This window comes from Polypterus senegalus, chromosome 17 (assembly GCF_016835505.1).
Source record: "Polypterus senegalus isolate Bchr_013 chromosome 17, ASM1683550v1, whole genome shotgun sequence".
In the NCBI taxonomy this organism is placed as follows: domain Eukaryota; kingdom Metazoa; phylum Chordata; class Cladistia; order Polypteriformes; family Polypteridae; genus Polypterus; species Polypterus senegalus.
The window spans coordinates 90617013-90633184 of NC_053170.1; the positions used below are offsets into that span (position 1 = coordinate 90617013).

Genomic DNA, 16172 nt, shown 5'->3' on the forward strand with positions numbered 1-16172 from the left:
CTAACTGAATCCTACTTATGTACATATATACGTCCATAGCCTCCCACGTTGTTGGCTGCCTGCCTATATAAGGCTGTCCATCACTGCGGTCTCTACATTCCCTTCCTTGCTTCGCCACGGGATTCATGTCTCCCTGCTGATAACTACAGCCTTTTTATTTAATCCATGGATTATCCACTGTTTTATGGTTCGTTTATTATGATTATAGTTATTGTGTAGGTATTTTAGACTTACTTTACATTGTTCAGGTACCCATTTCCTTTATCGTTCCAACTGTACCCCTATTAACATGTCTGTCGAGGTGATCACCTTCGATCAAAGAACTGTCACTTACCGAGTGGTTTCCATGCACGGGGATGGCACCTGCCTTTTCCATTCTCTGTGTTACATATTGCACGGCCATATCAGGCTCACTCTTAATATCCGGAGGAACATTGTGTCTTATGTACTGAATGACTGGGATAGATTCAAGGTGTGGACTGATGACGGTACAGGAGATAATTATACTACACAGGAGCACTAGAAGAGTGAAATTCTTTAGCCCTTCACCTATTGTTCTGCATGTGAGTTGAATAAATTTTAAGGCAGTACTTCGCAGCTGCGAAGCGCAGGTATTTTGTTAGTATATATATATATATATAGTCACACACCTGCGCTTCGGAAGCAGTGAACAAGTCCTAAGGTGAGCGATATAACAATTGATAAGGGTTTGTTTCAGGGTACTAATGCCTCTCTCTCTGACCTTATAGAACCAATTAAAGTAAATACTCACAGCATAAACAATAATTCAGAGACTGGGACATCCACCACATCATCAGTCACAGCACTTCCGGCTCCTGGAGATGACATTACTTCCGGTCCCTCCGTGATGACGTCACTCCCGGCTTCTGGTGATGACGTCACTTCCGGCCCATCACTGATGATGTCACTTTTCGGCTCCCGGTGATGACGTCACCTCCGGTTCATCACTGATGACGTCACTTCAAGCCCCTCCATAATGACGTCACTTCCTTTTTCATCACTTCCTGCAGCCATTTTATGTCCCATATAAAAAGCCACCAGTTCACCCACTTGTTTGTCGAATATTTGGATGTTTTTTTCATTTATTTTGACCAGCTTTGCAAGCAAGCATTATACGGGGCAATTCCCCAACACTTTTTTGAGTTGTTGTTCAACTTATTTACCACAATGTATGTGTGTATATATATATATATATATATATATATATATATATATATATATATATATATATATATATAAAATCTTCATTTGGATCTTGATCTTTGTTTGTCTGTGAATGAATTAGAAGAAGAAGCACTAGATGGCAGTAGAGAGACAGCTAAAACATAAGTATTGCATTAAGAATCTCCTCCAGGCTTATACTACTGAAGACTGCAGTACGCCAGTCACACGTCAAAACACAGACATTCAAACTAAACAAATTGTTGTGCTTTAATTTAACTAAAGAGATCTTCATTTAGATCTTGATCTTTGTTTGTCCGCTGAATTCCACGCATGCGTAGACCACCTTCCAGTTTAGTACGTTGTTGTTACTCACGGATGTCAACAATGTGCCGGAATAACGAAAGGGGTGGTGGACAGTGTTATGCTGGTTAGCTCCTGTGGCCTGGTTAGAGAATGAGATTGCCGAAGATAAAAGGTACGTGCCTACGTAACATATGAATGAAAGAAAGACAGTGGGTAAAATGAATGACAACGTAACAGCACGTTCCGGAAATTATTATTGTTACGTTGTAGCCAGCGAGTGCTGCGCGTCTCACAGTTGTACCATGGCTTGATCACATGTCAGTGAAGTGATCCCTATTTATGCTTTAAAGAGCCTGGATACCTATGTGTCCCCCTTTTATAACCATTGCTCCGTGTATGTTGAATTACTCTTTGGATTGCCACAAAGCAACCTGCAAGATTGGAGAAAGGCTGAGAAGACATCATGAGAGGAAACGACAGCGTTGTGAAAACGAGACAGACTGTGAATGGACAGAAGCAGAAATGCTCCTACACCAGCACATAATTACGATTCGGACATTGATTTCAAGTAGGCCGTTCCTATCGAATCAATGTCCAAGAGTTTTCTTTTGTAACTTTGTTTCCCTTATAAAAAATCATAATGCTGTGCGACGAAGGGCCCAGTTCACGACTGGCAGCCGCGTTTAAACAGGGAGCCCTTCATAGACAACTTTAACACGCGCAACGTAGTTGGGCGCACATGGCTAGTATATAATATATACACTGTGTGTATGTGTGTGTGTGTGTATGTGTATATATATATATATATATATATATATATATATATATAGTGTGTGTGTATTTTTATTGCATATATGATAAGAACCAAAAATGCGGCCATAGTTTAAATCAAGGTGTGAAATACTGTGTGGGGGTTGAGGGATCCATTAATTAACCATTTATCCCCTGTATGCACTGTATCAATGTGTGCTCCTAATCTCTCTTTCTCTCTCTCTCTCTCTCTCTATCCCCTGTGTTAGCCACCAATTGTGAGGAGTACTTAAATATACATTTTAAAAACCTATTTGGTGTTATATATCCCTTGGTGCTTGTTACAGGGTTTGCAAAAAAAAAAATGTATTCATTAGAAATTCAGGAGCATGTCACTGTCAGGGGTTTCCCATTATTTTAGCTTGCTTTACTCTCAAAATGATGTGGTTCTGCAGTGTATTCTCTTTAACGAACACTCCACCCAAAAATTATCCCTCTCTCTTTTTTTTTAATTGTTACTCTCCCTGTGTTTGTAGCGATTACTGAGAAAAATTTCTAACATCATGCCTTCATGGATCACGGAGGTAAAACAAAGTTCCTTATTTGGTGAGTTTCAGTGTCCACAAAGGAATATCTCATGTGCTCCATAAGTATCCAGTCATTTTATCACAATGTCCCAAACACATGTATTATCTGATAAAATAGTTTTAAATAAACCATTTCTGGGCAGTTCTCTGAATCTCAGAGAAACTTTGTGTTAGGTTACTGGAACACAGGCTTCTGCTGATAACTGAAAGTCTGATCAAGGAGGAACAACTCTGTCCTGGCTGTGGAACCATGGACAAAAGAAATAAACGGATTTAACAAATAGCACATTTTGTTGAGAAACAAAACCTGTTCTTTTGGCCATCCACTAACCAGCCTTTACCTTTAAAGACATTGGGTTGGCTTCATGCCCATTTTCATTATATTGGTTCATTTATCAGAAGAACACAAGTCTGTGCATGTGAATCATCCAATTAAAAAAACAATTTGTTTTAAGGATGGCAGTCCTACAAGGGTTCACAATGGCTTGCCTACTGCATAATGAATGTAAACCACCTATGCTGCTGCTAAAAGCATTTTTCCTATTGAATGTAATTCAAATGAACTGAGGGGAAAGAGTAATAATTTGAAAAAAAAAATGAGGTGCTTCATTTGAACAGGGACATTATATAGGCCATTTTTATAAAGAGGTTTTAAATGTGGTTATAATTGAAAACTCTTCATTGTTCGGTTATATAAATAACACTAAAGCCTGGCAGAACGCTTCTGTATTAGAAACACAGGTGCATTGCTATATTTGTTTGTAGTGAATCTAAATATTTGCTGTGCAATGGATCATCAGCATAATCAACCTGTGCTTTGGATAGCATTAGATGTTCTTTAAAATGGATGCTGCTTTTGTTCTATCCTAAGTACTGCCATTGGTAGTATGGTTATGGTCTGGATTATACTTTTGTAATATGCCTGCCTTTTCTTTTGTTTGAAAGTTATATTCCCGCTAAGTGGTATTAATGACACAAAATGTAAAGGAAAACATGATTTCCTTAAAGTGGCACAGGAGAAAGTAGGGTGAAATGACACTTTTTATTGGCTAACTAAATAGATTGCAAAAGCTTCCAAGACAGCTAAGGTGTTACACTTTGCCTGATGAAGGGGCCTTGGCTGCCTCAAAAGCTTGCATTTGTAATCTATATAGTTAGCTAATAAAAGGTGTCATATTACCCTACTTTCCCCTGTATCAATCTATGGCTAACACTGTACAGCACTCTACTGTTAAAGTGGCACGAAAGTAAAAAGTGATTTAGAGAGAGAAAAGAAGTACAGATTTGATGTGTTTGACATCAAGAAAAGTCGTGGGATAGCAGCTAATGAGGCATAGAATGGGAGAGGCTTTGAGGTTCTGTCATAAATGAAAAGAAAGTTAATTTTAATTTGTTTCTCTTTGTGTAAATAAACCCCCCACTTCAGCCACAGTTCTGTCTTTTCATTTTATTTAAAGAATTTTTAATAGTTAACTCTGATGATGATGGTGATGAATGAAAACATTGATAAATTATCAATCCTGCATAATGTTTTGTGTGTTCATGTATGTGTGCAGATATAGAAAATATTTGTAACCAGAAAAGCAGCATATCTACTGGAACAAATGATTAGATTTGTGTTTTCTTAGTTTTCTTTGCCTCTACTTTAGGGGTCTGTTCCAGAAAGAAAAATGAGAAAAACCTCAATCTCAAAATTAATTCTGGCTTGCTATAGTGAGATTTCATACCAATGGATTAGACGGTGCCAAAATGCTGGATTGCAGTTCCGAGTAGATAGATACGGAATTACACGCGCTTACTGTAAAATTTACAAGCCCTTATGAGTTGAGCCCTGAACAGCCGATCAGCTGTGGACCACAAGTCTGAGAAACATAAAGAACGACCTTTGTGCCTGCAATGCTGATGGCAGCACATGACGATTATCGGCATATCGTCCAAAACAGAATAGTGTACAGCAGCAGCTGCTTCTATGGAAAGGGAGATGGTGTGGAGGAATGTCGTGATCGTGTAAATGCATAAAGCAGTAAATTAGAAAAGTCCATGTAAACTGTATGTAGTAAATTATTTGATTGTGCAAAATGTACCCCTAATGATATTAGTCAGTCAGTCAGTCATTGTCCAACCCGCTATATCCTAATACAGGGTCATGGGGGTCTGCTGTAGCCAATCCCAACCAGCACAGGCCGCAAGGCAGGAAACAAACCTCAGACAGAGCGCAAGCCCACCACAGGGCACACACACACTAGGAACAATTTAGAATTGCCAATGCACCTAACCTACATGTCTTTGGACTGTGGGAGGAAACCCACGCAGACACGGGGAAAACATGCAAACTCCACGCAGGGAAGACCCGGGAAGCAAACCCAGGTCTCCTAACTGCGAGGCAGCAGCGCTACCACTGTGCCAACGTGCCCTAATGATATTACCTTACTTGAAATGTTTTGGGCCCTGAAGTAACCATTCCATTCCGTTTTTACAACATAAATGATATGAAAAAGAGTCATGGTGTTCAGCAGACATGCCAGTGCAGGCAAGAACGTTTTTTCAAATCCATAGAAAACACTTAAGTTTAGCATACCATTTCACATGGCAAATGCATATATACCATGTTTGTGAAGAAATAACTTAACACTTGAAAAATACCAAACTTACTTGGGAACTGAAGATGAGCAAAACAGTTCTGAAATATAATGTGGCGGTCTGTTCAAGGCCGAGAAGGGGTGTTTAGAAGGTTGTAGCTGCATAGAAATGGCATCATTAGGCAACCCTTGGAGGCTAAAGGCTGACATATAAAATATGGCATGATGATGTTCTGGAAGCAAAAAGAGCTCAATTACTTGCAGCTCAATTAGCAAATACAATTTTCTAAAATTGCTTTACATCCTTCACTACCATGATTTAATTTCCTCTGAATGAGAGTTCTCAGATGATCCTTGTTTTTTGGAAATTGCATATACTGTATCACAGGTGTCAAACTCCAGGCCTGGAGGGCTGCAGTGAGTGCAGGTTTTCTTTCTAACCCTTTTCCTAATCAGTGTCCAGCTTTCACTGCTAATTAACTTCTTTTCCTTCTATTTTAATAGCCTTGTTTTTAAGGATTAAGTCTTCTGAATTGATTCTTTTTCATTAAATGACAGCCAAACAGAAATGAGACATGAAACGAGCCAACAGGTGACCAGCTAAATCGGGGCTTCAAACTCCAACCAGTTCCTTAATGAGAAGCTGATTCTTGTTGTTAATTAAATCCATTATTCAATTTCATGGCTTGTTGCTACTCTCTTTTTCCCCACAGCAGACATTTCTAAAACTGTTGATATTCTGTTTTTTTTTTTTCCAAGAACTCCTAAAATGTTTTGGTAACCTGAGGGATCAACCTTACTGAGACCTTCATCTTTTTTTCAGATTTTGTTCGATGAGTACAGGTGAGCAGTGCAGGATTTACGTATAAGCTACACAAGCTATAGCTTAGGACCCCCGCCTTCTTGGGGGCCCCCCAAAACAAATCATATTTGGCACTTACATAGAATATCTGGACTTATAAAGAGCCCCATGTCTCAAATAGCTTAGGGCCTTATCAAGTCTAAATGCGGCCCTGCAGGTGAGCTGGTCATGTCCTGCTTGTTTTATGTCTCATTACTGTCCGGCTGCTAATTAAGGAAAAAACAACTAAGGGGCCTGAGTCAAGGTAATTAAAGCTAAGGCTAAAGAAGTTAATTAGCATCAAAAACTGGTCACTAATTAAGAAGATGGTTAGAATGAAAACCTGCAGCCACTGTGGCCCTCCAGGACTGGAGTTCGACACCTCTGTGTAGGGTGCATTCAGTTCCAATAATTGAAAAATACATAAACAGTACCAAAAAATACATATGATGACAAAATATATAACATCAGTTACCCACTGACTTAGAATAGGTGAGTTAGGATTCTTCCAATTGAGCAAGATAAGTCTGTAACAGCCGACCCCTTACCCAGACCGGCCACTACTCTACTAAGACTATTCCTTGGATAACCTGAAGCTTCTTGCTCTAATAACAAGCCGTACTCCTTACAAGTTGTACCTTTTTTCCCACACGACGAGATAACCAGAAAAAAGTAAACAGATATGTAAAATCAAACACAGAAATATTGTAATGATGATAAAAACAAACAAATATTCAGTAATGTGAATATGTGCGCACAAAACACCACTATCCCATTGACACCAGTGACTAATTACACTGGTCTACAAAAAAATATTTTTTGTTTGCTTCTGGGAACTTCAGAGCAGCCTTTATTAATTTTTTTACACCGATTTCATATATGAAATCGGAATTAAACTACCACGTCGGGTTTTTGAATTACACATCATTGACGTTTTGACACTTTTGAATATCAATATAATATATCAACATGATATCTGGAGTTTGGACTCTGTCCCACCAAAATTGTTTTCATGTGTCTTATTCTGAAAACAAACCAGAAGGCATACAAAAAACACGTTAAAGCATATTTATGTCAATTTACCTCAAAATAAAAGTGATGTCAGTGTGCCCAAAAAATGTAAGAGGCACTCGCTTTTGCGCTTGTACTGCACATCCGTCTCTCTTTGCAAGAACCAACAGGAGTCACCCATCATGCTCGGAGTGAATTTTCCCCAATATCAGTTTTCCATCACCTTTATATCTGGATGAAATCTTTCCCCATGCTCATCGATGACATCGCCCAGATTTGGTGGAAAAAAGTCGAGATGAGAATGTAAAAAATGCATCTTCAGTGACATTCTGGCTCCCCATAAGCTGATACGCTTTCAGCAGGTTCTCCACAAGCTCAGCATTATTCTCTGCTCTGTGATTGCCACGAAAATTCTGGACAACTCGCACGAATGCTTCCCATACTGCTGATTCAGTGGGCTTCAGTTTCTTTTTGAACTCATCGTCAAGCATCAGTTCACGGATTTCAGGAACAACAAAACCACATTCCTTAATTTTGGTTTCACTTTTCTCGAGACCAATCTAACAAACAAAATGTCCTGAAATGCAATGTTATGTTTAACAGTAAAACCGACTACCTTCTGCAGTGTCATGTCTGAGTTGTCTCATTATGCTTTAGAGTCATATAAGACCTGGTAATCAGTAACAAATATTAATAATGATATCAATAACAAATATTAATAATTTTTAAATAAAATTAATAATGACAAGGTAAACAACTCACAGCTGTTAGTAAGGTGTGGCAATTTTTTTTTATCTCAGTGGCATCCCTGGTGTAATTACCGGTATTTATCAAAATGGTTCCAAGACCTGGAACATCATAACTAAAAAACGGGACGTGCTGGACGAAAACGGTTTTCAGATTTGGAGTCAGCAAGTGAAACCTGTTAAAGTAAAGGTGAAAGACTCCCAGTAGCAAAATGCTTGTTGATCAGTGATAAGACACAAATATACTAATATTTACAAAAAACCCTCCCTTGCCGCTAAACAATTAATAGAAACACGGAACACAAATACAAACACAGATTAGTTAAACACGGCAATTGAAATGTGGTAAAAAACATGAGTCCAAAATAAAGTCCGGTGGTATTGATACTGGCTGTAGTGTTATTGTGCTCCTTCCCGAAAATGACACAAACTCACCGTGAAAAATCCTGGCAATGGCTGTCGTGATGTTGAATCGGATGTTGAAAAAGCAAGCATTGGAATGAACAGCAGTGATGCGTTTGTAAATGAACAGGTAAATTGTCTCCTTTCTCCTCTCGATTTCTGTCCTCTCTCTTTCTCCTCCCTTTCTGTATTTATAAAAAGAGGAGCGAAGACAAGAATGTCCGGGATGTAACTGGTGGATCCAACAGGTGATTTCCGTCTCAGGGCTGTGGTCTCTCTCCATCATCAGTACCACAAAATACATGTGATGACAAAGTAGATGTCCACAGACTGAACTGGTTAAAAATTGTTTTTGACTTTACACTTGAAAGCTGACGCAAACAGAGCAATGGAAGGCTAATATAAATTTGAAGTTAAATAGCTTTTTTGGTTGTCACCGCAGTACATGAACTTGCTTTTTTTGAATCACTTTGTTTTAAATGAGAAAACTTCCAGTCAAAGGCTTATGCGTCTGTTTTCCTTTTTCTGTTTCAGGTTTCGGATGTTGTCTGAGCTTTCAGCCATCCATCACCATCATGGGACATTACTTTGTGCGCCGCAGACCACTTGCCAATGCACTGGCATCAACGGGCACTGCCCTTGGCTTGTCGACTCTTCCAATTCTGGCCCAGTACCTGCTAAGCCACATGGGATGGAGAGGAAGCTTCCTTATTTTTGGGGGTATCCTGCTGAACTGTTGTGTCTGTGGGGCAGTCATGCGGCCGGTGTTGCCTCGAAAAAGGAAGGAAGTCCAAAACCAGTCGCACAACCAGATAACCGGGAAAAAGGACAAAATAGCACAAGTGGAAGCCAAGAAGATGAGTAATGGGCTTCCATCCCATGTAAAACACGATACTGGTAGAAAATTAGCTTCCTTTACCTTATTGCTTCAGAAGTACATGGCCTTTGATCTCTTCTGCCGTAACAAGCGCTACCAAATCTATGCGGTGGGGGTAACATGGATGATGCTGGGATTTGTCGTACCTTTGATATACCTTGTGCCTTACGCAACCGACTATGGGATGGAACAAAGCAAAGCTGCCCTGCTCCTTGCTATTCTGGGATTTATCAACATCTTCATGCGACCCTTAGCTGGCCTAATCTCAGGGCACCGCTTCTTCTCAGGGAAATACATTTACGTATTTAGCTTTGCCGTACTTGTCAATGGTCTGAGTGACTGCATTTGCGTCATCTCTGCAAGTTTCAATGTGCTACTTGTTTACGTCGTAGCATATGGCATATCTATGAGTTTCATTGGGTCCCTGCTCTTCCAAGTACTGATGGACACTGTTGAGATACAGAGGTTTCCCAGTGCTCTGGGGCTTGTTACCATAATGGAGAGTGTGACTATCCTCATTGGGCCACCGTTAACAGGTAAAACATTTCACTTTTTTATTGTCATATTGTGTTGTTGACAAAGTAAAATGTTCTTTACAGGTTTTTGAGCTAATTAAAAAGCAAGCCAGTCATTTGTGTTTTTAGTTAGTAATCCTACAATTAGTTGTTTTCTGATGGCTTGTGGGGAAAAAAAAAACTACAGCAGGAAAAAAATCAATCAAAACGTTCAAGAAACTTCCAGGTAATGCACGATGGTTTATCGGGGGGGGGACACTTTTCCAATAAAATAATAAAAAAGTTAAGCCCATTCTAAGCCTGGGATCACATACATCTCCTGATCTTAGTGGCCAACTAACCTTTTAAGGTCTCCTGTAATGGCAGATTTATCTTACCTACTTTCACCTTCTCTCCTTTCTTCAGTTCTGGATTTGTTCCCTCCATCATTTCCTATATATGTGACCTGACTTTTACGCTTCAATTGCACGCCCAGTGAAGACCATACAGCCAAAATATTGTGTCTTTTTACTTCTTTCCATTTCCATGTAGAAATCATCTTTAACGTTTTATCTTTTGTATTCTGGTAGTGTTCTGTGTACAGTATTCTCAAGTTAGTGCTGCCAGAGTAACCTGACGCAGCATATTTATAATCAACCAACAAAATGTTAACTTGGGCGATGAAGCCTACTGACTCCCAAGTTGATAATAAATGGGTATCTGCAGCAAACAGTCACTTTTTAAAATAAACATCACCACAGGCGGGCAACAACCTGTTTGACTAACCTAGAAAACTGCAGAGACAGCCAAAGATATTTTAATATTTCAGTGAAGCAGTTTTATTTTCTGCTTCAGAGTGCACGTGCCCTCCAAGATGCTTGCATTCTGTATGTTTCATCAATGCAGGTTTAGTACTAAATTGTGCTGTTTTAGGAGTATTAAATTTGTTTGCGTTTCCAAAACATAAGCACATAACACATTTTACAAACAGAGCTGTGACCAATCACACTAAGTGGCATTTTTGATTGTCCCAAAATCTTATCTTGACATTTTTTTGTTGAAGCTGTCAGGGTCTCTGCTTGACTTGACTTGACTTGGTAGTCAGTTCTCGATTTCCGTAACCCTTTGTGATAAGTGCTTCCTGCTGTCCGTCTTGATTACATGTCCTCCTTGTTTTAAATACATTAGTGCCCTTGATAATGTGATTGAGCTGTAGTAATTCTTCTTGATTAACAGGATGCCTTTGAAGGCTTTCATTTTGCCCCTGTGACAATGTCTGTGCTGAAGGCTGAAGAAATGAATTTCCCTTGGCTTGTCAGAGTAGGGCCAGCCCAGGGATGCACTTGGCTGTGATTCTTTGTGCAACTTTTATCTGTTTTTTGTAGCACGACGACCAAACTTGCGTGCAGTATTTGAGACATAGTCTCGGTAGCGCAGAATGTCCCTTGTTTTGTACTCAGCAGTTTTTTTTTTATAATGTATCCTAACATTTTGTTTGCCCATTCTCTTATGGGATGAGAATGTTGTGTCGGTGTAAGTCCTTTTAAAGAGTATGCCCATTTTGTACGAGGGATGTTCAAAAAGTTTTCTGCACTTTTTTATTTTTGTTGGAAAGGGTGAAGGTGGTGGGAGGAATAGCCATTGGTCGTGTCTGAGAGTGTCATGTGCCCAGTTCTGTCTGGCAAGCCGGCTGCCCTTGCAGGTTAAGAGTCGTCACCCAGCCATGAAGATGGCTGCAGAACTTATAAATGGCACCAAATAGAAACAGCATTCTGTCATACACGCTTTTTATGGGCAGAAGGTGTGCCGGGAGAACACATTTATCTCCACATGTGTGCTCATAGTATGGAGATAAAGTTTTGTCTTGTAGAGTCATTTATGAGTGGATTGAAATGTTTGAAAATGGCCGTACTAGTGTGACGGATGCAGAGCTCTCCGGACGTCCAGCTACAGCCACGGCCACGAGGAATAATGTGAAAGCAGCGGTGCATTACTGGCTGAGCGCTCAACCAAAAACAGTTTTTGCTGATGGCATTAAAAAGTTAGTAGGACGCTGGGAAAATTGCTTTGCAAAGGAAGGTGACTATGTAGAAAAGTGATGCCATTTGTTTTTGAAACAGAGTTAAAAAAAAGTGTGGAAACGTTTTCAATGTCCCTCGTATTATAATTAATGTTATTTTGCCCGGCATGTAACCCTTGCACTTATCTACTTTATCTGATTTATTAAATATTTAATATATTAATTTATTATTTATTTAAATGCACAGTCATATTAATAAATAGAGAATTAATAGTGTAAAGTCGAGAATAAAATAACTGGGCTTTGAACCACTTTTACTATATTAGATACTCTTTTGCATGTTTTTGATTAAAATGGATTTTTTTTTAAAATAATTTAATTGATTTTATTAAAAGCAAATAACATTCCATACAAATAACTCAAGTTTTACAAAAAAAAAAAAGGTCTGAAGCAAATCAACCCCCACTCCTGAGAAAGAGTGCTAGGCCAGCAGTGTAAAGCTTTATACAAGTATAAATAAGTAAATAGATAAATTAATAAATGAATTAAGACAAATGGAGTAAAAGAGGGGAGAGAACCTGCTTCCTCAGTTTAAATTCTTATTCTAAAATGTGATTGATTAGATCCTACAAGGTTTTGAAAAAGTTTTTTACAGATCCTCGTAAGTGCGAATTTGATTTTTTCCAGTTTCAAATAGTATATAACATCAGTTACCCACTGACTTAGAATAAGTGGGTTAGGATTCTTCCAAATGAGCAAGATAAGTCTGTAACAGCCGACCCCTTACCCAGACCGGCCACTACACTACTAAGACTATTCCTTGGATGACCTGAGGCTTCTTGCTCTAATAACAAGCCGTACTCCTTACAAGTTGTACCTTTTTTCCCACACGACGAGATAACCAGAAAAAAGTAAACAGATATGTAAAATCAAACACGGATATATTGTAAATGAGATATAAATATACATGAGGACAAACGAATATTCAATAATATATGCACGTGTGCACAAAACACCACTATCCCAATGACACCAGTGACTAATTATTATATCAGACACAAATATACTAATATTTACAAGAAACCCTCCCTTGCCGCAAAACAATTAATTGAAACACGGAACACAAATACAAACACAGATTAGTTAAACACAGCAATTGAAATGTGGTGAAAAATGAGTCCAAAATAAAGTCTGGTGGTATTGATACTGGCTGTAGTGTTATTGTGATCCTTTCCGAAAACAGAACGACCTCACCATGAAAGTCCTTGCAATGGCTTTTATGAATCCAAACCCCGGGGTTTCTTGGCTCTGGCTGTCATGATGTTGAATCGGATGTTGAAAAAGCAAGCAGTGGAATGAACGGCAGTGATGAGTTTGTAAATGAACGGGTAAATTGTGTCCTTTCTCCTCTCGATTTCTCTCCTCCCTCTTTCTCCTCCGTTTCCCACCTTCGCTCCTCTTTTTTAAATACAGAATGTCCCGGATGTAACTGGTGGATCCAACAGGTGATGGTCCGTCTCGTCTCTCTCCATCATCCTTCTCCTCTTCACTTACAGGGACAACATTTACTGATGCACATATAACGGACAGTAAACGGGACGATAAAACAAAACGCACTCGGCACAGGCAAAAAAACAAATACTTATTATTATGTAGCCCCGCTACAAGTCTGCATGCCAGTAGTGTAGTAAAGGCAATTACAGTTTGTTTGTCGTTCTCCACTTGATTTTTTTTATTGAAGGTGTGAAATGTAGAATGGGGCCTTGAGATGAATTATGCAGGGTCGAGAATCTCCAATTGGATGGATGGATGGATGGATTAATGAATTAATAAATTACAAAATTTTTTTTTAGGGGGTACAACACCTTTCTGTAATTTGGCATCCCAAAACATTATCTTCTTAATTTTTTTTTTTATTTGTTTGTTTTAAAAGCCCTTTGCTCTACCTAGCCCATAAAAAACAGTGTGTGATCCCAGCCAGCCATATTGGGCTGCGAGGTATTTTTGATTTTATGGCCAAAAGCTTTTTGGTCTTTTTGTTTGGAGCCCTGCAGCTGCTGTGGAGTACTGTACCGTATACTCGATGAACAGATTACTCTGAAATGATTATGTATATGCAAATGAAACCTGATGTATGGGGCCTAATTTGCATGGCACACAGTTTGAGAACAAAGCAAAGAGCTGATAGAGCACTCCAGTTTTGTGAGCGTGTGTGTCCGTACCTTAATAGCAATAATATTTTAATGCACTTTAGCTGATCCTCTCTGTCTGGTGAAAAATTTATGGCTTATTGCCAAAGTAAAGAAACAGTAAAAAAAAAAAAATCTTTAGTTAGGGTGTAGGGTTTTAACTCGTAATCGAAATGTCTTGTTTTTGGTTCTTTTAAACCTAGCGAGAGAGTTAATGCAGTAACTTCTACGTTTAAAAAGAGCCCCATAAGAGAGGCAAAAACAATGTGATTTGAGTAAAATTTTATGCATTACCATTAAAGTACAATCTCTAACGATAACAAATTAGCCTTAAATAGACTGTGGGTTAAATTTGTTAAAGATTTATAAAGCCGACTGTCAGAGCAGTAAATTTAAGTTGATGGTTAACCGTGTCACTTGCTATTACTGTTTTTTAATGGCATCTTCTGTAACTGGTCATGCATTTGCATTGCACAGTTCACTTCCAGTCTTGCATGTGTAAATCATGGATCTTTAAAGTGTGCCATGATTCTTTTAAAACAATGAAACAAATAATTCTTCTGCTGTATTGTGTGTTGCTTAGCAGTGAAGAGATTATACTCGGAAAGAGATAATAATATTGTTTCTTATGATATTTGGCACATTCCGCTGTTCCATCAGTAAAACCCATGAAGATTTACAGTACTTGAGTTTATATAAAAGATGGAAGAGAGCGTTAGGAAGATGTTAGCGTGCCCTGTTTGGGGCCGAGGGAAGAATACGCCAGAGCTGTTCATAATGCCCTGTTATGTCTGCCACACTGGCTAGGCCTGCGTTTCCCAACCTCAGCACTCTGGCTGCAGGTTTTTGTTCCCACCAGCTTCTGTTTTTAATTGGACTCCTGGGCTAATTAAGTGATGTGTTATTTACCAAGTTCAGTGTTTTGGGAATAATATAGAAATTAGAAAACTAAGTTTGGTAAAATATATATATATATACGAGGTGTGGCAGAAAAGTAATGAGACTGGCAACACTGCAAGCGATCTGGCAACGCTGCGCTGTTGTCCTTGATAGAGCACGTGCATCAGTACCCTCCCATAGCTCAGTGCGAGTTTCAACTCCTTCACGTTAACTACGTGATTTTTGTGACTGCTATTAGCGAAGTTGTGTTTTTGGTTGTGCGTCACGCAAAATAGAACAGCGGAATTTGGAGCAACGTTGTGCCATTAAACGGCAAGTGTGACGTTTGAAAAGTTAAAACAGGCCTATGGGGAACATTCTTTATCCCGAGCTCAAGTTTTTCACTGGCAGAAATCATTTTTGGAAGGCAGAAAACACATTGAAGATGAACACCGTTCAGGAGGACTTCAACTTCGAAAAACAATGAAAACATTGAATGTGTGAACACTCTTGTGAGATCAGACCGTCGTTTAACATTAAGAATGTTGAGTGAACAATTAAATTTGAACAGATTTACCGTTCATCAAATTTTGACTGAACATTTGCACGTGCCAAAATGGTGCCAAAAAACTGCCCTCTCCATAACAGAATTTTTGACCTCAAAAGGCATTCCTGTGGTTCCCCAGCCCCCTTATTCGCCTGACCTCAGTCCGTGTGACTTTTTCCTTTTTCCTAAACTGAGAAATGTCCTCAAAGGACGTCATTTCGGGACTTTAGAAAACATCCAAAAGAGTGTAACGGACATGCTGAAGACCATACCGGTTGAAGACTTCCAGCGCTGCTACCAACAGTGGGAACAACGTCTCCATCGGTGTGTAGCTGCCCAAGGGAACTACTTTGAGGGGGATAACATTAATGTTTGAAAAAATAAAAACTTTGGTAAATAAAAAATCGGTCTCATTACTTTTCTGCCACACCTCGTATATATTAAAATGAACCAAGCAGTTATAGTGGAATAAAGTGTTTTTTTCTTTTTAACAATATTTTCATCTTGATTATCATTCTACTTTTCTAGGTGCTCTACTTGTTTAATTAATCCATTATTTACTAATTAGTGGGTCTGATGCTAAAGTAATTGCAGCCTTTGCTTATTCAGAGTTGTTTGCCAGCGTGTCTGCTCTGCCAATTTTTACTTGTCATTAATAAGACACAACGAAGAGGAAAAACTGCACCGAGAAGGCAAAATATAATGAAATCAGCAAAAGAGAGTCCAGTATTTAAATCTATAGCAAAAGCAAAAATATTTATG

The 16172-nt window shown here is 38.9% G+C and overlaps 1 protein-coding gene across 3 annotated transcripts in view; it reads left to right on the forward strand.

The window, feature by feature from the left end:
* Window positions 1–16172, forward strand: part of slc16a5a (solute carrier family 16 member 5a) — an 82424-nt gene that overhangs the window by 42631 nt on the left and 23621 nt on the right. For all 3 annotated transcript variants that reach the window (XR_005631000.1, XM_039739428.1, XM_039739429.1), the window contains exon 4: window positions 8939–9817. Coding sequence is in view for 2 of the 3 variants with exons in the window: in XM_039739428.1 (XP_039595362.1) it covers window positions 8939–9817 (879 nt within the window). In the remaining variant the exon portion in view is untranslated. The remainder of the gene's footprint in view (window positions 1–8938; window positions 9818–16172) is intronic.